This window comes from Pristiophorus japonicus, chromosome 18, assembly GCF_044704955.1.
Source record: "Pristiophorus japonicus isolate sPriJap1 chromosome 18, sPriJap1.hap1, whole genome shotgun sequence".
In the NCBI taxonomy this organism is placed as follows: Eukaryota; Metazoa; Chordata; class Chondrichthyes; family Pristiophoridae; genus Pristiophorus; species Pristiophorus japonicus.
This window is the reverse complement of record NC_091994.1, coordinates 27,192,707-27,215,619: the sequence shown is the minus strand read 5'-3', so window position 1 is coordinate 27,215,619 and position 22,913 is coordinate 27,192,707. Positions and strand designations below refer to the sequence as shown.

Sequence of the window (22,913 nt, the reverse complement as noted above, 5' to 3'; positions counted from 1 at the left end):
CTCAATAGGGCAGAATTAGAGGAGCGCAGACATCTTCGGGTGGTGGGTGGGTGGAGGGCGGGCTTCAGTAATGGATGAGCTGTGGTAGGGCGGAGACAGGCAATGTTATGGAGGTGAAAATAAGCGGTCTTAGCTATGCTGTGGATATGTGGTCGAAAGCTCATTTCAGGGTCAAATATGACACCAAGGTTGTGAACAGTGTGGTTAAGCTTCAGATAGAAGTTGGGGAGAGGGATGTGGAGAGGCAGAGGGGTTTAGGAAATTCATTCCAGAGCCTGGAGCCTAATGTGGCTGAATAGATAAATGCCAGCGATGGGGCGAAGGGAGAGCTGAATACACAAGAGGCTGGAGTCAGCGGAACAAAGAGTTCAGGGAAGACTGGAAGAGGCTAGAGAGAGAAATCGGAGAGGGTTGAGGCTATTGAGTAATTTTTAAATTTGAAGCATCCTGTAGATTTTGTCTGAATGTTTGTTTGGCAGCTCTAATTGAATTTAAGAAAAACTTATTTAAATTTCCTTTGTCTCAGTCAAATTTTGCAAATATCTGGCCAGTGCAGTACTGAGGTGCCGTCTTTCGGATGACTTAATAGATCCCATGACGCTATTCGAAGAAGAGCAGAGGAGTTCTCCCCGGTGTCCTGGCCAATATTTATGTCTCGACCAACATCACTAAAACTAATTATCTGATTGTTAACTCATTGCTGTTTGTGGGACCTTGCTGTGCGCAAAATGGATGCCGCGTTTTCTACATTACAACAGTGACTACACTTCAAAAGTACTTAATTGGTTCTAAAATGCTATGGGACATCCTGATTTATTGAAAACCGCTATATAAACGCAAACTCGCACTTTCTTAACTTGGGGTGGGATTTTAACTTCCAGGCCTCATTTTCATCTTCAGGCTCCGACTCCTGCCCAAACCCTGCCCAAGTGGGTGGGAAAGAGAATCGGGGCTGAAGGAGACTGCCACCGGGGAACTCCATTCTTCCTGGCCCACAAAGAAACCTTTTTTAAAAAAAAATCATCATGTCTTTCTGGCCCTCGGGCAGGTTTGGCCAGGTGGGGAAACCACGACACTTGCTCAGACCTTGGGTTAAAATAGCAGATCGGGCTTGACGACATCTTTGATGCCTGATCTGCATATTTAAAGAAATTCAGGCAAGTGTCCTTGCCACCTACAATTTAAAATTGTGGTTGGTCAGATCAGGTTGGGAAAGAAATGAGTAGATGCTTTGCTCCATTTTAACTGCCCCCACTGCCCAGTTAAAATCAAGGCCATTGTTTCATATATCCTCACTAGTTTCGGATTGGTGGGTTTTCTTCCACTATGCTTGTTTTTGATTTGTGCATTCCTTACCTCTTCAGTAATTCCTTATTATTTTATAAATATGACATTTGAGCAATTTACATTGATACATGCGTGGATCTGAAGTGCGACAAGTACTCTGAGACTAACGGTGTAAGTTGAGTTTAATGTTTTTATAAATAAAATATGCACGGATCTCTTGTGGCATTACGTTACGTTGGAGGATATGATATTTTATAATAGTGGGTGTTGTGCCCCTCATAATAAATGCATTATTATGAGGAGCATTAACTTGTAGTAATTGAATAAGTAAACAAATTGTTGATTTCATTCAAAGCTGTTCGGTTTTTGCTGGTGTTTTTGGAATTAAATTCTGCAAAGGTCTATTTTCCATGGAAAATGTAAGTCGGTTACCTTGATAATTGTTAGAATTCATTCGTTTACTTAAGTGCTCAATTTTTATCTCTTGCCTTTTGAAAGCCAAGGAAAACGGAGACAGGATGGGAAAGATGTATTAGGTCGCAATGGTGTCCTGTGGCGATCCTGGGCTTGTTGGATTTGGAGTAAGAATGCTGGAGTTTGGAAGCATTGTGGTGTGGGTGCTGAAATCATTCAATATCGGGAGGTATCGTTGAGTTTAGGAGTATGGGGAGAGTTTGAGGATTTGGCAGAACCTAGGAGTGTTTATTTAACTAAAAAAAAATCTTAACTAAATATGCCAAAATGAAGAGGGGAAGGCCTTTGCATTGAGAAAACAAATAAATTGCCAAGTATAATTACAGAAATGTTCAATAGGACTAGTTGTTTAAGAAATATTTTTTGTAAAATATTGGTGTGTACCAGTACTACAAAAATAAATGTTACAGCTTGACGAGCTTGTCTGATAGCAATGCTATAAAACAAATGTGACTTTTATAAACAAATTGTCGTGTTGAGAAAGATTAGTTCAATGATTGTCTTTTATTGCATACGAAATCATTTTTCAGTTGTAACATGTTTTGAGCAGTAAAAGCATTAATGGTTTCAGTCTTATATATGTGTTGGCTTTCGAAGGAGAAATCATTCTTTTTAAATCAATAAAACTTTAATTTAGTCCCTGATAAAACTTGTGCACTAATTTGCAGAATAACAAGTAACATCTGTCAGTTATCTGAAGCTATACAATACGTTGCAATGCTCTTTGTGTACATAAAAACTTTGCCTTCAACATTTTTTAACTTGATATTAAAAATGACACAAGAACTTGAACACATATACAGCCACAGTCATTCATGTGCTTGTTATTTAATCCCCCTCTTTTAGTGGAAATGACTTGTCCCCAATAAAACAGCAACTTGCATTTATATAGCACCTGTAACATAGAGAAACATCCCAAAGCACTTTACATAAGTGTAGTCAGGCAAAAATTGACAGAGCCAAAGAAGTAAATATTAGGAGGTATGACTAAAAGCTTGATCAAAGAGATGGAATTAAAGGAAGGTTTTTAAGGAGGCGAGAGAGCTGGAGTGGTTTAGGGAGGGAATTCCAGAGCTTAGGAATGCATACCACATCATACTTTCTGTTGCATTGTAAATTGGCTATATAATGCTTCTACAGGTATTTGTACGCTTTCTTAGAATGCTTAATTAAATAACTGAAAAATTAAATTGAGGATTGACAACCCAAAAAATACTGTTAAGTACCAACTGAATATTTCTATGAAAATTGAGGTCATACATAGTTTGAAATAGCACATGAAACAATCTGTTATGTTCAGTTTTAAGAATGAGGTTTTACTTCTGTGTGCTATGGACTCCTCATCTTCTGAAGTGGAAAAGAAACATTATATTGTGCAGGTTACTAAATAAACTGGTTCTATATTCTTCATTCTCATCGATGTTGCAAATGATGTCAGTTGTCTTTGTCAAATATTATGCTTTTGATAGAGAAAAACATGTATGCGATTTGCAAAGAACTAGGACAGTCTATTCTATTTGGTAAGCTGGCAATGCTTCGTTATTGATGAGGATTCACTAAATAAGACATTTCCTAAGGATATGATTGTGAAGTTAGGCAACAATGAATGTAGTGTAAATGCACTGGATTTTAATACACCGAATGTTTTGTGCATCTGGTGAAATGAGGTGCTGGACTTCACCCAAGTAGGCTAAAACCTAGATAATTGTCCACCTTTTAGTTCATTGCTTTCATTCAATTCTAAATTTAGGTGATCATTGTCATTATTTTCAATTGTTTGTAATTCTCTTGACTTCACAGCAGATGTTATAGATAGTGAAAGGTTCTGATACTTCACAAATGTGTATAGAGGCCATAGATCTTGTGGATTTTCGCTCAGCAGATATGTCCTTTGTCCTTATCTATAACCTAAGCCATTTATTATGGTGTCTGTTACTTTTAGATTTCAAAAATGACCTTTTTGGATCATACTTGTACACCATCGATAGCTTTCGAAATGTCTAATTACATAGACTGCATAATGCTCAAATTACTCGAGTGCGAGTGTCTCTGTTTGTACTTGCACTGTTTCCACCTCCACTGGAACCAAACTACAAAGGAATATGCATAAATTCATTGAAGCTGCCATCAAGACGCAATTTAATGCAGAGAAGTATGAGATAATGTACTTTGTGAAGATAAGCAAGAGATGGGAATATGCACAAATTTAAAAGATGCTGAATGCTGTGGATTAACAGCAACCTTAAGGTTCAAATACATAATTCCTTGAGTGTGCAGGTGGATGAAATCATACAAAAAGCCAATAGCATTTAGGGTTTTTAAGGGCAAATGCAAAAAGGTTATGATTGATTTGTGCAAGACAATGTTTAGGCCACAGATAATGCAGTTTTAGGTGTCCCATTGCAGGAAGGACAGTAAAGCACAGAAAACTTACCGTGTAAATTCACCAATCTGACACCAGGGATGAGAACCTATACTTACTAGGAAAGTTTATAGATACTGGTACTATTGCCACTGGGGCAAAGAAGGCAAAGAAGAGATTTAAATACTGTTACTAAAGTTATTAAGAATTTTGATTAGGTGAATAGGAAACAACTATTTCTTTAGTATGCGGAAACAGTGATATGACTGAGAGACATCAGAAGAAATTACAAAGAGAGTTGTTGGAGCATGGATGCATTATCATGGGTGTGAGGGAGAGGCCGTTGCATCTCTATCTACTAAATAGACAAATGTTTGAAGTAGATGACGCAGGATTATGCAGTGAGTAGAGCAGTTGGATTGCTTTTAGGTTGCTCTAAGAAAACATGTATAATTTATGGAACAAACAGATTATTGCACATGATAAAGACACAAAATATGTTGCATATCTCTGTTGTGGCACTGACCATAATTCACTGAACTTTGTTACCATGACTTATCAGGTCAGCTCACTTGTGGGATATTACTTATAGCCCTTATTTTCACAACAATGTGTATATATAAACTTTTCTAGTGCTTACAAGTTACCAATTTATTTGTGTTATTCCTCAGTGAAATCAGCCGTTTAGATCTTGGCTTAACTGTGGAAGTGTGGAACAAAGGATTGATCTGGGATACAATGGTTGGTACAGTGTGGATTCCTTTAAGGAGCATAAGACAATCAAATGAGGTAAGCAGTGTATTTAATGTTTAATTGTTATCCAGTGTCCTCGGCGATTTGTCCAGATGGGTCATTAAGAACACCTAAAGCAATTTTGCTTCACACTGATGCTAAATTTGTACTGTAAAGCCGACTTCGGTCATGACTTGAACTCTAGAGTGAAGTGGTGGAAGACTTCATGGAGGAGGTAACTGAACTCTGTTTCATTCTAGTCTTGGGTTAGACCTGAACTCCAAATTGACACTACAATTTCTTAGCATGTGGCGAAGTGAAATTGCTTTGCACTGATACTACAGTTATAGTGTAAATGTACCATAGAACCATAGAAATTTACAGCACAGAAGGAGGCCATTTGGCCCATCGTGTCTGTGCCGACCGACAAAGAGCTATCCAGCCTAATCCCACTTTCCAGCTCTTGGTCCGTAGCCTTGTAGGTTACGGCACTTCCAGTGCATATCCAAGTACTCTTTAAATGCTGTGAGGGTTTCTGCCTCTACTACCCTTTTAGGCAGTGAGTTCCAGACTCTCATCGCCCTCTGGGTGAAAAGATTTCTCCTTAATCCCCTTCTAAACCGACCAATAATTTTAAATGTAGCCTTTACTCACTTCTAAAGCAGTGTCTGTAGCTAAAATACCATTCTATCAATCAACAAATCTACTCTTAGCAATTTGGGTCATTGGGTGAAAAGAGTGTAGTGATGGAACCAGCATTTACTACTGCATTAGTTGGTGATATGCTAGTGCTTGTGTTATCAGAATCTGAAAATGTCCATACATTATCTTGAGAAAATACACTTTGTACGACTCAATCACCAGTTTACAATTTGTTAGACTCACTCACTAGTTTACAATTTGTTAAAAGGAAAAAAAGATATTTGTGTATTTCCTTGGAATTTGGCATAATCCTATGTTTTGTACATATGTATAGGTGTGGTGTGTCTGTGTGTAGAATGTATCTTATTTTAACATTAATTCAGTACATCATATACTGGGAGAGTACTGAAAAAGTTCATTTCTATTGTACCTAGTGATACTGAAATTTAAAAATGATCGTGTTGATTTTCACAAATTAAGCAATTAAAGTTTCAGTGGCAAATAATGTGTTAATTCCTATTAATGATGTATAACATAGGGGCTAGAATATTGGCCGGAATCCTACCAGACCTGTGAGTGAGAATTTGGAGGCGGGCCCACTATCAAAATAGCCATGATTGACTGCGGGGCGGAAGTCCGCTTTGAACCTGCCTCCATGTGAATTTCCAAAGTGCTGGCTGTAACTGCGGTTTGCAGACCTGGCACTAAACGATGTGTCAGGTAGTTGTGCTAGTCAATTGTTGCTCGTTAACAAGCTGTTTAAAGCTATTAAGCAGCAATTTTTACCAGGTCCAAAAAGGATTTTTCCAAGTTTTATTTTACGATTCTGGCAGTGATTTCAGAAGGAAGACAATAAATATTCCACTAATTTCTGTACTTATGTAAATAATAAGCTAATGGACATATTACATTCAATTTGATTAGATCAGCACACTATATTACAAAATTGTGTAAATATTGTTTAAAAAAAGAAAGACTTGCATTCATATAGCACTGTTCACGACCACTGGACAACTCAAAGCGCTTTACAGCCAATGAAGTACTTTTGGAGTGTAGTCACTGTTATAATGTGGGAAACGCGGCAGCCAATTTGCATACAGCAAGCTCCCACAAACAGCAGTGTGATAATGGCCAAATAATCTGTTTTAGTGATGTTGATTGAGGGATAAATATTGGCTAGGACACCAGGGTAAACTCCTCTGCTCTTCTTCGAAATTGTGCCATGGGATCTTCTACGCCCACCTGAGAGGGCAGACGGGGCCTCTGTTTAACGTCTCGTCCGAAAGACGGTACCTCTGACAGTGCAACACCTCCTCAACATTGCACTGGAGTATCACTAGATTGATGTTTGAACCCACAACGTTCTGACTCAGGCAGGAGTGCTACCCACTGAGCCACAGCTGACACAAATTGGGCAGTGTATATTAATTTATAAATCCACTCTAGTCAGGAATTGTGACTAACACAAATTGTATTCCTAATCAGGGTAAAGGAGAGTCTATATTGATAGCAATGGGAGGAAGGACAGATAAAGCAGCTTGATTGACAATTGCAATAACTGAAGTCTGTTGCCAGGCAAAGAAAGACTTGCAGATATCTACTGCAATGTTTACAATACTATGGGAGACGTGTTCGTATAAAGGAGTACAATCTTGAAGAGGAATGTATTTGGCAAATTTTTTTTGATTCCTCTATGAACAGGGAAACAGTGACATTATAATAGGCTGGATTTTCAGGTTTCTCCGTTTTTGGGCAAAAATGTAAGCGATACGTGAAAATAACCGTTTTTGCTGCATTACTGATTTCAGGCCTAGCATTTGGGGTCTCGCAAAGGGAGGCGTTGCACAATTAATCGCGGCGCAAAATGAGATCCTCACCAACTTTAATGCGGGGCCGGGAACACGGTGACAGAGACATTGGGAGGGGGGGAAAAAAATTAAAAAAACATTCAAACAATATTACCAAGATCCTTAGCTACCAAATCGCTGCAAAAAAAAATTTCAAAATAAAAACTATAACAACTTTTTTGCAGGTTTTCCAAGTTACCGCTGCTGTCAGGGCTGCACCGCTAGGTTTTACCTCTGTGTCCTGGGCATGGCGTACTGGTTGGGTGAGTGCCGAAACACGGATGGTAACGCAATCTGCGTCGTTACACGTCTGGCGCAGTTCTCCCCGGCTGTGCTTCCATGCCCCACCGAAAACAAGGAGCCGAGGATCGCACCTGGGCTTTGCGACCGGGTTTTCGCTGCGGAGGGTCAAAAACCCGGTTGCAAAGCACCCGAAAATCCAACCTAAACCGTGTTGAATACATATTCATCACTTGTGCATCATGGCACAGAACTTGAGTAAATTAAGTTTGCCAAACACTTTAATTCTAATGTTCCTTTAAATAAGCTAGAAAAATGTTGAAAGGAGCTCCTAGAAAACAGATAGAAAAATTGGAATCTGTTGAAAAACATATTGGGCTAAGAGGGATCTTTTAGCTTGGTAAAATTATAAATGTGGCTCATTTTCTTTGGATGCCTTTGCTTTAAATTAATGTGTTTGAGGGTGGGCATACATATTGCATCAAGTGATAGTTTTGTCTAAATGTTCATTTTTATATTGTAATGAATAAATGAATTAATTACATTTTCCCTGTGTAACAAGTAGCTGATAGATGTTATTTTAATTCCTTATAAATGGTTATGGGATTTAAAACATTTATTAATGCTTTTTATGCTGGGAATGATTTTTCATTTTCAGGAAAGCTTGTCATTTTCAGTAAGGTAACAATCGTTATGATTCAGTTATACTGCAGTTTTCATCTGATGCCAAGTAAATTGCAATATATCTGTGATTAGAGGTCACCAATCTGAAGGTGATTTGAATTTTAGCAAGCGGTCCTGAGAGTTCTTGAAGTACTGTCACATTGCTTTAGCTTCACACCAGCTGTAGCAGAACTGCACTTTTAAATTTTAAAAGTAGTCTTAAAAAGATTCACTATATTGGTTTACATTAAAAACCCCTGAAAAAAAGAAAGACTTGCATTTATATAGTGCTTTTCATGACCACCAGATGTCCCAAAGCACTTTATAACCAATGAAATACTTTTAAAGTGTAGGAACTGTGACAGCCAATTTGAGCAAAGCAAGGTCCCACAAACACCAAGCGATAATGATCAGATAATCTGTTTTTAGTGATGTTGATTGAGGGATAAATATTGGTCAGGAGCACGGGGAGAACTCCCCTGCCCTTCTTTGAAATAACGCCCTGGGATCTTTTGTGTCTACCTGAGAGAGCAGACGGGACCTCGGTTTAATGCCTCATCCAAAAGGCAGCAACACTGACAGTGCAGCACTTCCTCTACTGAACTGGAGTGTCAGTCTAGATTTTTGCGCTCAAGTCTCTGAAGTAGGACAGGAGTAAAAGCGCTAATATTAAAAATGTCAATGTATTTCTGGCACTGGTAAGCAGAGCTCTGCATATGCATTTCAGTAGGATGTATTTTATCCCTCCTACAAACTAAGTAAAATGGAGATAAATAAGTTAAGCAATCCCCAGAAAAGTGGGAGGATTAAGCCATTACCTTGCTAAAGCTACATGCAAGCAAACCTTTAGGTTTAAGCTGAAAAATTTTGGCCAAAGTGCAAAACTGGAACTTTGTTCCGAACTATCACTTTATTTCCATCTCATAAAAGCATCAATTGGCTAAAATATTCCTCTGCTATTTTTGACATGCTGGTTAATACATTTGCATCAACATTTTCTGTGCTGCATTTTAATCAAGGTTAACAATGATGAAAATAAATACAAATAATTATAACATTAACTAGCATGCTAAAACAGCACAAGGCCATGATGCATACAAAAAAGAAATGTCTACAAAAAGCAAAATATAGTGTGCATCAATAGTGAAGTAGGATTAAATGTGAAAGTGAGCAGACCAAAAGCTAACAAAAATGTTGTTTTTGTTTTGGAGCAGCTATTTCATGTTTGGGCAGTATAGCTGGATAAAGCTATTATTGTGACATTTTAGTCGACTGTGCAAGAGATGAAATGGACAGAATGGGAGTAGACTCATGTGGAGCAATGTTCCCTTACTTTTTTGGGCCTGCGCAGCCCCTTTAACGGGCAGCGCAAGCCGTTCAAAATTCTGCGCATGCACAGTTTTTCTATTTAAATGCCGGCTCACCGGCTGCGCAGGACCTCCAGACATGGCCGCGCAACTTAAAGGGAACATTGATGTGGACTATCACAGCACAAACTGGTTGGGCGAAATCCATGTTTCTGTGCTCTATATTGAATCACAATTACTTTGTGCAATTTGTTCAATAAATAACACACAATAATATCATTATTGATCTTTAAGATCCTAGCAAAAGTCTGGATTTGAACAACTATATTTTTAAGGAAATAGTGATTTGTTAACCATTAAAACATTTAGTGTATTTGTTGTGATGATGGTATAAACATTTCTACGCTTTATTCAGTAAAGCAAGGGTAAATTAGCCAAGTTTAGAAGTTGAATGTAACTTTTTCATAAGATTCCTGATATTAACATTGGGTATTTTCAATTACATGGTAAATGATTTACATAGAGGGAGGATTGTCTTAGTATTTATGGTATCGGTGGTTGAGTTTGAACTATTCTCTCATCTTTTGCATTTTTTGAAGGTGGCATACATCCTCAGCTGCCTGTATCTTATATAATATTGTACCACTTTTCTTGTTTATGAACAATATAAATGTGTACCACTGTCTTGACCATCTATAGTTAAGAAAAAGGCACATCCTTCCTTCAATATGCTCTGTAACTTCTATACTGTATATTGCATTCATTCAAAGCTAAACTTTATCTTCCTTTTCTGTGTTCTTCTTTCTCTATATCAGTCACTTTCTTTCCTCTTTCTCTTTGAAGGAGGGACCTGGTGAATGGCTGACTCTTGACTCAGAGGTTATAATGACAGATAATGAAATCTGTGGAACAAAAGACCCAACATTTCACAGGATTTTGTTGGATACTCGATTTGAGTTACCACTTGGTAGGTTTTGGCTGAGCTTTAGGTTCTTTTTTTCCTTCCAGTTTCATTAGGGTCTATTTATAATTATCGGCTTTCACATGAAAACAGAGTGTTGTTTGCTTATCAAAAGCATACTACAAAAAAATTATGTATTTGTGTCCTTTTTTATCCGGAGTACTTTCTGCACTTTGAAATTCTGACAATTATTGGTGGTTCTTAACTTTGACTTCCATCCTTTACTGTCCATTTAAAACATTTAGTAACTTTACTGAATGAATCAAGTCCTTTTCTTTCAGTGATATTTTGCATTTATTTTCTTTTTATTCCTTGTAATTTCCTTCATTGGGCAAACATCTCCATGGTTAAATCGCTCTGCACTGGTGCCAACAATAGGTGCATTGAATTTTTTGATATATATTCTATGTTTTGTTGTGGGTAAAGGTAAGAATGTTCTCCAGGACACTGGGAGAATTCCAATGAACGTAATACCTATATTTAAGAAGGGGGTTAGAACATGTCCAGAGAATTATAGACCAGTCAGCTTAACATTGGTGGTAGGAAAAATTATGGAATCCCTACTAAAGAAGAAAATAGAAGAACATCTAGAAACCAAAAATATAATGAATAGTCAGCATGGATTTCAAAAGTGAAAGCCTTGCTTGACCAACCTCATTGAATTTTTTGAAGCAGTAACAGAGTAGACAATGGTACAGTAGTAGATGTAATTTTTCTAGATTTTCAAAAGGCCTTTGATAAGGTATCCCGTAAAAGACTGATGAACAAGGCCAGGGAATGCGGAGTCAGGGGACAAGTAACAGAATGTCTGTTCTGGTGTGTTGGCTGTGCCCTCACTGGACTGGGGTGTTGTTGGCTCTGCTGGGTGAACCTGGCCTTGTTAGGCGTGATGGGTTAGATTTCCTGGTCCGGGGTGGTGTCGTTGATCCTTTGGGTGTGTGTTGTGGGCTCGAAAAAGGTGGTGTCTGCTGTGGGTTGTTCAGGGCAGTGTCTGTGAACTGCAGCCTCGTTTGGTCCAGGTGTTTTCTGCAAATTTGTCCATTGTCTAGTTTGACTACAAACACCCTACTCCCTTCTTTAGCTATCACCGTGCCTGCGATCCACTTGGGACCATGTCCATAGTTTAGCACATACACAGGGTCATTCAGATCAATTTCCCGTGACACAGTGGCACGACCATCGTTTACATTTTGTCGCTGCCGCCTGCTCTCTACCTGATCATGCAGGTTGGGGTGAACCAGCGAGAGTCTGGTTTTAAGTGTCCTTTTCATGAGTAGCTCAGCCGAGGGTACCCCTGTGAGTGAGTGGGGTCTCGTGTGGTAGCTGAACAGTACTTGGGACAGGCGGGTTTGGAGTGAGCCTTCTGTGACTCGTTTGAGGCTCTGTTTGATGGTTTGTACTGCCCGCTCTGCCTGCCCATTGGAGGCTGGTTTAAACGCGGCCGAGGTGACATGTTTGATCCCATTGCAGGTCATGAATTCTTTAAATTCGGCACTGGTGAAACATGGCCCGTTGTCACTGACCAGTATGTCAGGCAGACCGTGGGTGGCAAACATGGCCCTCAGGCTTTCAATGGTGACGGTGGCGGTGCTTCCCGACATTATTTCACATTCAATCCATTTTGAAAAAGCATCCACCACCACCAGGAACATTTTACCGAGAAACGGGCCCGCATAGTCGACATGGATCCTTGACCATGGTCTGTAGGGCCAGGACCACAAACTTAGTGGTGCCTCTCTGAGCGCGTTGCTCAACTGAGCGCACACGCTGCATTGCCGTACACAGGACTCTAAGTCAGAGTCGATACCGGGCCACCACACATGGAATCTGGCTATCGCTTTCATCATTACTATACCCGGGTGTGTGCTGTGGAGATCCGAGATGAACGTCTCCCTTCCCTTTTTCGGTGGCACTATACGGTTACCCCACAACAGGCAGTCTGCCTGAATGGACAGCTTGTCCTTTCGCCGCTGGAACGGCTTGGTTAGCTCTTGCATTTCAACGGGGATGCTGGCCCAGCTCCCATGCAGTACACAGTTTTTTACTAGGGACAGCAGAGGATCTTGGCTGGAGCATGTCCTAATCTGGCGGGCCGTGACAGGTGATTTGTCATTTTCAAACGCTTCCATGACCATCAACAAGTCTGCGGGCTGCGCCACCATCAACAAATTTGCAGACTGCACCATTTCCACTCCCGTGGTGGGCAATGGTAGCCGACTGAGAGCATCTTCACAGTTCTCGATGCCTGGCCTGTGCCGGATGGTATAGTTATACGCTGATAGCGCGAGTGCCCACCTTTGTATGCGGGCTGAGGCATTAGTATTTATCCCTTTGTTTTCAGCGAACAGGGATATGAGGGGCTTGTCATCGGTTTCCAGCTCAAATTTGAGGCCAAGCAGCAGGTATTGATGCATTTTCTTTACCCCGAACACACACGCTAATGCCTCTTTCTCAATCATGCTGTAGGCCCTCTCGGCCTTAGACAAGCTCCTGGAGGCATAGGCAACAGGTTGCAACTTCCCCGCAATATTAGCTTGTTGTAATACACACCCGACTCCGCATCACATGCTAGCACAAGTCTTTTACACGGATTATACAATACAAGCAGCTTGTTGGAGCATAAAATGTTTCTGGCTTTCTCAAAAGCAATTACTTGGTTTTTTCCCCATACCCAGTTCTCACCTTTACGCAAAAACACATGTAAGGGCTCTAAGAGGGTGCTTAACCCCGGTAGGAAGTTACCAAAATAGTTGAGGAGTCCCAGGAACGACCGCAACTCCGTGACGTTCTGTGGCCTGGACGCGTTCCTGATAGCCACTGTCTTGGCGTCTGTGGGACGAATGCCGTCCGCCGCGATCTTTCTCCCCAAAAACTCCACTTCTGTTGCCATGAAGATGCATTTCGACCTCTTCAGCCGCAGCCCTATGCGATCCAGTCGCTGGAGGACCTCCTCCAGGTTTTGTAGGTGCTCGACAGTGTCCCGACCCGTGACCAATATGTCGTCGTGAAAGACCACCATGTGTGGTACCAACTTGAGTAGGCTCTCTATGTTTCTCTGGAAGATCGCTGCAGCCGACCGAATTCCAAACGGGCATTTGTTGTAGATGAACAGTCCCTTGTGCGTGTTGATGCAGGTGAGGCCCTTCGAAGACTCCTCCAGCTCCTGCTTCATGTAGGCCGAAGTCAGGTCGAGCTTGGTGAACGTCTTGCCTTCTGCCAGCGTCGCAAATAGGTTGTCTGCCTCAGGTATTGGGTAATGGTCCTGTAGCGAGAAACGATTAATAGTTACTTTATAATCGCCGCAAATCCTGACCGTGCCATCACTTTTGAGTACTGGAACAATCGGGCTGGCCCACTCACTGAATTCCACTGGGGAGATGATGCCCTCGCATTGCAGCCTGTCCAGCTCGATTTCCACTCTCTCTCTCATCATGTGAGGTACCGCTCGCTCCTTGTGGTGAATGGGTCGTGCCTCTGGGACCAAGTGGATCTGCACCTTCGCCCCGGAAAAGTTTCCAATGCCTGACTCAAAAAGGGAAGGAAATTTGTTAAGAACCTGGGTACATGAGGCCTCATTGACATGTGATAGCACTCGGATGTCATCCCAGTTCCAGCGGATTTTGCCGAGCCAGCTCCTTTCAAGCAGTGTGGGGCCATCGCCCGGGTCAATCCACAGTGGCAGTTCGTGCACCGTGCCCTCGTAAGTGACCTTGACCATGGCGCTGCCCAGGACGGTGATGAGCTCTTTGGTGTACGTTCTCAGTTTCGTGTGGATGGGCTCAGGGCTGGTCTGAGTGCCTTGTTGCACCACAGTCTCTCAAACATCTTTTTACTCATGATAGATTGGCTAGCGCCAGTGTCCAGTTCCATGGCTACGAGTAAGCCATTCAATTTTACATTTAGCATTATAAGTGGACATTTCGTCAAAAATGTGTGCACCCCATGTACTTCAGCATCTGCTTCCTCTCTCTGAGTCTTGAAATTGCTTTGATCCACTGTGGACCGATCTTCCTCTGCCACGTGGTGGTTAGCAGGTTTTTCAGAGCTTGCAGCTCGTCTGCAAGCTCGCTGGAGGTGCCCCATTGTTCCACAGCTCTTGCAAACATACCCTTTGAAGCAGCTTGAATAGGCTGAATGGAAGCCTCCACAACGCCAAGAAGGTGTGAATTGCCTTGCATTCATCCTTTGTTGCGGACTCTGAGTCATCTGGGTCACCTGAGGCCTGCTGGCAGTTGCGGACTCGTGGTTTCTGCACTGTACATTTCTGCTCGCAAACACAGTTCCAGTTAATTTATGAACATTGCTAGCACTTGTGTGCTGAGAGATTTGCTTGGTGTTATCACAATGGCCTTCCTGAGGGTTGGTGTCTCTACAGTCAAACGGTTTCGTAGGATGGTCTCGTGGCCAATGCCCAGTACAAAAAAGTCTCTGAGCATCTGATCCAGGTAGCCGTCAAACTCACATTGTCCTGCAAGTCACCTTAGCTCGGCGACGTAGCTACCACTTCCTGACCTTCAGACCACTGGCACGTGTAGAACCGATACCTCGCCATCAGCACGCTCTCCTTCGGGTTACGATGCTCCCCAACCAGTGTACACAGCTCCTCATACGACTTATCTGTGGGTTTCACCGGAGCCAGAAGATTCTTCATGAGGCTGTAGGTCGGTGCCCTGCAGACCGTGAGGAGGCCCACTCTCCTTTTTGCAGCATTTCCTTCTACGTCCAGCTCGTTGGCTACAAAGTACTGGTCTAGCCGTTCGACATAGGCTTCCCAGTCCTCACCCTCCGAGAACTTCTCCAGGATGCCCACAGTTTGCTGCATCTTTGCGTTGGATTCGTATACTCGTCGCCAGTTATTGTGTTCCTAACTCAGATGAGACTGCACATAGGGAGGTTAAAGTAACAGTGACCTCAGTCTTTATTAAGACACTCCAGAGTCAGGAACAGGCCTTAGGGGCCGGCTTATATACAGTGCTCCCCAGGGATGCTGGGACCCTTTGGGACTTCAGGGGATGTGCTCCCTGGTGGCGGAACATGGGAGTGCATGCTTTACAGATATACAACAAATGTGAGGTATTACATTTTGGTAGGAAGAATAGGGAGGTCACTTATTACTTGGAGGGTGGGGTAGAGGAACAAAAGGATCTCGGAGTACAAATACACAAATCATTAAAAGTTGTGATACAGGTTAGCAAGGCCATAAAAAAAGCAAACCAAGCACTAGGGCTTACTTCTAGAGGTATAGCATTGAAAATTCGGGATGTGATGCTAAATCTGTATTGAACTTTGGTTAAACCACACTGTTCTAGTCAGTATATTATAAAAAGGATATAGCGGCACTGGAGAGGGTGCAGAGAAGATTTACAAGGTTGATATCAGAAATGCGAGGGTATACATATCAGGAAAGCATGAACAGGCTGGGTGTGTTTTCTCTTGAAAAAATAAGGTTGAGGGGTGACCTAATAGATTGGATACAGAGAGTGTGTTTCCACTTGTGGGGAAGGGCATAAACTAGAGGTCGTCAATATAAGATAGTCAGCAAGAAATCCAATAGGGAATTCAGAAGAAACTACTTTACCCAAAGAGCGGTGAGAATGTGAAACTCGCCACCACAGGGAGTGGTTGAAGTGAAAAGTATAGATGCATATGAGGGAGAAGGGAATAGAGAGGTATGATAGATTTCGATGAGCAAAGATGGGAGGAGGCTCGAATGCAGCATAAACGCCAGCATGGACTGGTTGGGCCGAATGGCCTGTTTCTGAGCCGTATATTCTATGTAATTTTCTGCTTTCCCCCCCCCATCCCCAAGTAGTATCATGGTTTTATGATATCCACCTGAACAGGCAGTTAGGAGCTGGATTTTAATATCTCATGCAAAGGACAGCATCTCGCACAATCAGCAGTCTTTCATACGGCACTGGACTATCAGCCTAGATTGAATTTTCCTCATGATGCACCTCCATACATGGTCCTTGAAATTTTTCCTATTCTCCTATTGGATATAATACTTGCCAATCTGAATGTCATGCTGTATTTACCCATTGGTACAATTCTGGGTTATGGTATGTTTTATCATGTAAATAGAAATTCAATGAATCTGCTATGTTTTGCAGTTTTTGAAATGCAGTTGATGTTTACTGTTGTGATGCCTTCTTAAATAACGTAAACACCACAATTGGAATCACCATTTGTGAAACAATGGCACATCAGTTTTTCTGCATATAAAATGTTCTTGTTTTTAAAAAGTGGTTTTAAACAAAACTGGAAATGACACACACCTGCATAGCAGATTATATTATTGTGCATTGTGTTTGCTTGGTAACGGTTGCAGATCAGAGTGCTGTACAGAACTTTCACTTGGGAGATTAAAAATGGTCAGCACATTATTGATTGTGCACTGTCTATGGAAAGAGGAGCTTGTGGACGAAATTACCTTTTCTTTCTCCAATTTTATGTCCTCGTGTTTGCACGTCATACACTGATTCATATGATATATTCATTGAGGTATACATCCTTGGTCAGCATTGCATTTCAAGGGCCATTGGACAGTAGTGTTTGCGTAGATTTTGAGTCCTCTTTCTCTTTCCCCTCCCCGCCCCCCAATACCCTTGTGTTTGTGGGAGATATGGTCATGTAGGTCTTCAAGAAAAGGGTCCAGATTGGTTGGTATTTCCCTCATTCAAAGTAGGAGCCAGTCATCACCTGTTCAGATTGACATTTATTACGTGTGTATTTTGCTGGAATGTATACTGTGGGGAGGGTTGTGCTTTGTCAATAATTAAAGAATGCTGTTGGGGTTAGGATTTGCACACTTCTGACCCGGGGATTCTTGTGCTCAGAGAGTAGGCTGACTCCACGGGAGGGAGGAGAAAGGGCTAATGTTGGGAGAATTGTGAGACAAGTCGTAGTATTTGTGGATTTCTGCCTACACAGATAGAATTTTAAGTTTTTTTTTATTAACGTTTTGAGAAATGTCTGCATTTCCATTATCTGAAGAGAAGTTTTCAGTGTTGTTTTTCAAGTTAAAGCTTAGTGCTGGTGTTTATGTTTGTAGAGACAGAGGCTGGAATTTTCTGGGGTCCGGGCGGGTGCGATCGGAGGCGTGTAGGGTGGGAAATTTGAAATAAGTTGGAGCGGATCGGAAACCCGTCGTCATCCCGCCACCACGTGTCTTTCCTTCGGGCGTTTGCTGGTGCGGCAGCGACCCGAACGTCGGAGGCGGTCGACCTTATTCAAATCATTATCACCTTGTTGTCAGACTCTTAAGCGCCTTGTTTAGCCTACCTTTCAAATTTCTCTGGCAGCCCACAGGATTCACGCAGCTCGGGAACCACGTCTGTCAGCCTGAGGCGGGAGTTCAGTGGCCATTGCTCCAACTGATTAGATGACAGCATGAAATGTACTATAAAATCTTCCACCTCACAGCTGATCACTTCCCTCAGGCAGAAGCTGTTGCTGACTGCATTCCCAGCACAGATTTGGCTTTCTACAGGCTGCTACTTGAGTTGCTATTCCGTCAGCATGGGTGCCATTTATACTGTCTCACTTTGGTCCTCAGAATCTGATCACGATGAGCCCCAACACCAGCAGCACCAGACATATCAACAACAGCACCACCAACCTTCCCTTCAATCACCTGATGCTGCACAGGGTAGAGGGGATCAGGGCAGGGCTGCATGGCGCTGGAAGCGGTACCCCAACACAGTGTACAGGCAGAGGATGAGCTTCCTCAACATGACTGAGCAGCAGTGCCAAAGGAGGCTCAGGCTATTGCGCCAGGGCATCGCAGACATTTGGATGTTGCTCGAGTAAGACCTGCAGCCGAGAGGAGCGGGTGGACATGCCTTACTAGTGGCTGTCAAAGTCACCGGCATCCTCAACTTCTTCGCCTCAGGCTCCTTCCAGAGATCTGCAGCAGACATTCTGGGTATCTCGCAGTTGGTCATCCACAGGTCACTGATGCCCTCTTTGATAAGCCAGTCAATTATATAAACTTTGGGCACTGATGAAGCTAGTGTTACTGAGCGGGCGCTCAACTTTGCCACTCTGACTGGCTTCCCGTGGGTACAGGGTGTCATCGACTGTACACATATGGCCAACAGGGCACCCCATCATAACCCAGGAGTCTTTGTCAACCACAAGGGCTTCCACTCCCTCAATGTACAGCTGGTCTTCAACCGTAGAGAGATCATCATGCAAATGTGTGCCAAATTTCCTGGCAGTTGCTACGACACACTCATCCTTTGCCAGACCAGCATCCCTCAGCTTGTCACTCTTCCAAACAAACTTTCTGGCTGGCTGCTTGGAGACCAGGGCTATCCACTGAAACGTAGCTCATGACATCCTTGAGGAGGCCAAGTACTAAGGCCCAGGAGAGATATAATGAAAGCCACTTTTCCATCAGATGTGTCACAGAGCAGACAATAGGAACGCTCAAAATGGACTTCAGATGCCTTGACAGATCTGGAGAAGCCGTTCCGTACACACCAGCCAGGGTCTTCAGAATCATCATCTGTTGCGCCCTGCACAGCATAGCACAGTAGCGAGGATTAGTACTGCATGAGGAGCAAGACACTGAGCGCACAGCCTCTTCAGAGAAGGAGCATCAGCTAGAAGACCAGGAGGGGCAGCAGTTGGAGGAACTTGCGGCCCAGATCCCACCAGCAGCCAAGCTCATTGCTGCCCGGGAGATCAGGGATGGCCTCATGGTCAGGTTTACTTAACTATACACAGTATACCCATATGGCTGCCAGATGCAGTGCCAGGTTGGCAGCACCCCACAGCAACACCATAAAGGATCCCTACAATGACCAAACCATTCCTTTCACACTTAGCACCACTGCTGGAGGTACTGTTATGTCTCGCCATTCACTGCAACTCACTAAGCCATTTCCAAAGGTGCACACAAATTTGTCCCTTTAAAATAAATATTTTTATGGATGCCATCACATCACATTAATGGAAACTTGACATTAACATTGAATAAAACACACAAATGGCTACCCTTGTGAATCTACTTGTGTGTCATCTTTCTCTTACTGGTGCTTTTATGAGGTGCTACTCCTGTGGCTTCGGTAGAGGTAGAGGCAGCCTGCTCACTTCCCTGCTGCGACTGCTTAGATACTCTTGGCAGCCGTTCTCTGGGTTTTGGAGCCTGTGATGGCCCTGCCAAAGTCTGCTCCTCCTGTGACTGCAGGGGCAGACTCTGCCATCACTTTTAGAAGAGGCATCTGGGGCTCTTGACAGTGGAAATGGGGGAGAAATGTAAGCGCTTTGAGAGGAGCCCACATTTCCATGTCCCCTCTCACTGTCATCCCTCTCACGGGCCACCCGCACTTCCCTACTAGCAAGGAGCTGGAGAGCATCTTGCTGCACATCAGTGGGGCCATGAGGACCCACGTCTATGCTGACATCCCTCCTATACAGGAGGTCTATGAGCACCTGCCATCTATTCTCCATAGATAGCAATCTATTTTCCATAGATGGAGACCGTGTGTTCCTGTGAGTTGCGCATTAGCTGCTCCTCGCAGATGACCATCCTATCCTTGGAAGAGCCTACAGTCGCCATTGCCTGCGACACGGTGGTACTCATATTGGAGATGGACTCCTCCATTCTCTGAACATCACCGGCGCAAAACCTGTCTGAACACCCTACACTACTTCCTTCACCTCCAGGGTTGCCCTCTTTGTGGGTGGCCCCCGAGGCTCAGCGTCTGCATGCAACCGAGCAGAACTGGGAGCGTTGAATCTCCACTCCTGTCCCTGTCTCCACCATCTGCTCTTGATCACTTGTGATTTGTAACAGAAAGGTGACAACACTACTCTATCTCGTGTGGGACCCACCGAGGTGTGGGTCTCTGCGCTGGTGCTGGGTACCTTTTTAAGCCTGGTGATGCTAGAGGCTCCACTAAAGAGTTGTCTTCCCCTTCCTCCTGGACAGTGGGGAGGGGCACTTGATGGGCCTATGAGAGAGTAAAGAGATGAGTTAGATATGCCATATGAAGAATGGGTACAGATGCCATTACGCACATGATGACCATTCAGGGACTGATGACGTCAGTCCCCATAGGAGTAACTGATGTATGCTATGTAACTGTATGATAGTAATTCTGTCACCAGATTTGCTGAGATGTCCCCCTCTCTCCATCTCCCACCTCTAGCTGCTCGGCCATTCCTGATACTTCTAACGCAGCCTCATCTGCTGTTGGGGTGGCAAATGATGGAGGCCCACTTCCAGTTCTTTCTCTCCCTCTTATTTTGCACTCTCTTTTCCTGCAAGGAGGGAAAGAAGAGAAGGTTGGGTGAGAGTGATGGAATGAATGTAAGGAATGGATGGGTTACAACTTTAGAGGGAGACTATGATGGATTGGGGTGGCAATGCCAAGTGGCCTCCTTGTGTGCAGTTAGTTGGTATGATTGCATTAGGATGTGGATGAGTGTGAAGGGCGGCTCGTAAGGTGGGGATGAGATAATGTAGATAGAGAGAAAGGGATGGGTGAACATGCAAGGTATGTTGGTGTGAGCAATGATGTGCAGGAGCAGGCTTGGGAAGGCAGAGTGATGGAGTTGTGAGGCACAGGATGAAGTTAAGTGTAGCTTCGTACTCACCTTTCCTGATCTAATAAGATAATTGAAACATTCCCGGCATTGCACCCAGGTCCTCCTGAACACATCCCTGCTTAAGTCCTCCTCTGCAATTTGGAGCCAGGCTCTTTTTGTCTCCTGGAGAGGTCTGTTCCGCCCAGTTAAAGGGAAGAGGATCTCCCTGCATGTTCTGACTTCGTATGGAGGGAGACATCGGAGAACCTGGGTGCAGCTCTCTGCCTCAAGTGTTTGGAGCAGTCAAAACACTCCTTGATGAACCTTCAAATGCAATGTGGCCATGGCTCCTTTAAATACCTCTGCTGAAAACACATCATCGATGACATCATCAGATCTGCATCATTTAATAGGGCCGGATAACCTGCAGAGCGGGCTTAATTGGCCCCATTAGCGCAAAGTCGATTTCTGCAGCGGGATGGAAGCAAAAATAGGGTCGTGACCTGACCCGCTCAGGTAACGAAAATTCTGGCTCGAGAAGGGAGAAAGATATGGAGTGAGATCCATTGCAACACAAAAGTGGTGCTGCTTTACTGGTGGTCTGTGAGAATACTGTATCCATTGTTTGGCTGCTTTTATTGCATAATGTAAGACCCCACTTGATCCTAACCATGTAAAGTTAATTTCCTTAAAGAGTTCATTTAATGTCAGCATATAATTAAAATACTGCACTGGAGACTTTTGACAGCTATTAATAACTGCACAAGTCAAAATCAATTTTTCAGAAGAAAAATGAACCAGAGCAATTGCTACTGGTCAACGATGTCAGTTTCATCATGTTAAGTTCCATAAATGGATAACTCATTGCTGTATGCAAAGCTGCTGACATGCAAAATGCATACACACTGCACAATCCTAGTTAGAGCTTAGTGAAGATTGTACAAGTATGTGCGCTGATTATAGTGGACCGAAATTATCATTAATAAATAATTTATATAGGTGCTAAATTATCTGGGATATATGCGATCTTTCAGTGATGAGAAAAAGCAAGGATTTATTGTCATTGCAAAATTTATCTAAGGAGCCCAGTTGTTTGAGACCAATCCATCACTTCTAATCAATAATCTATCTGGAATTGTGTAATTTTAGAAAGAAAAAACATTGTATAGGGGAAAAATAGACCACTCCATCAGAGTTCAAACTGAAACACCACTGCTCTCTCAACATAATGCTATTCTCAGTAGCCAAGATAAAATACAGTTATATAGAGGGAAATGCATGTGGAGGCAATTTTTCAAAAATCTGACTGTCATAACATAAGAACGTAAGAAATAGGAACAGTTGTAGGCCATACAGCCCCTCGAGCCTGCTCCGCCATTCAATAAGATCATGGCAGATCTGATTATGGACTCAGCTCCATTTCCCCGCCTGCTCCCCATAACCCCTTATCCCCTTATCGTTTAAGAAACTGTCTATTTCTGTCTTAAATTTATTCAATGTCCCAGCTTCCACAGCTTTCTGAGGCAGCAAATTCCACAGATTTACAACCCCCCGAGAGAAGAAATTCCTCCTCAACTCTGTTTTAAATGGGCAGCCCTTATTCTAAGATCATGCCCTCTAGTTCTAGTCTCCATCAGTGGAAACATCCTTTCTGCATCCACCTTGTCAAGCCCCTCATAATCTTATACGTTTCATAGAAACATAGAAGCATAGAAAATAGGTGCAGGAGTAGGCCATTCGGCCCTTCGAGCCTTCATCACCATTCAATAAGATCATGGCTGATCATTCCCTCAGTATCTCTCTCCTGCTTTCTATCCATATCTCTTGATCCCCTTAGCCATAAAGGCCATATCCAACTC

General features: G+C 42.9%; 1 protein-coding gene across 1 annotated transcript in view; it reads left to right on the top strand.

The window, feature by feature from the left end:
- unc13a (unc-13 homolog A (C. elegans)) overlaps nucleotides 1-22,913 on the top strand; it is a 471,750-nt gene that overhangs the window by 146,127 nt on the left and 302,710 nt on the right. Inside the window, exons 4-5 of the mRNA XM_070859800.1 lie at nucleotides 4,795-4,912; nucleotides 10,398-10,521. Coding sequence (XP_070715901.1) covers nucleotides 4,795-4,912; nucleotides 10,398-10,521 — 242 coding nt within the window. The remainder of the gene's footprint in view (nucleotides 1-4,794; nucleotides 4,913-10,397; nucleotides 10,522-22,913) is intronic.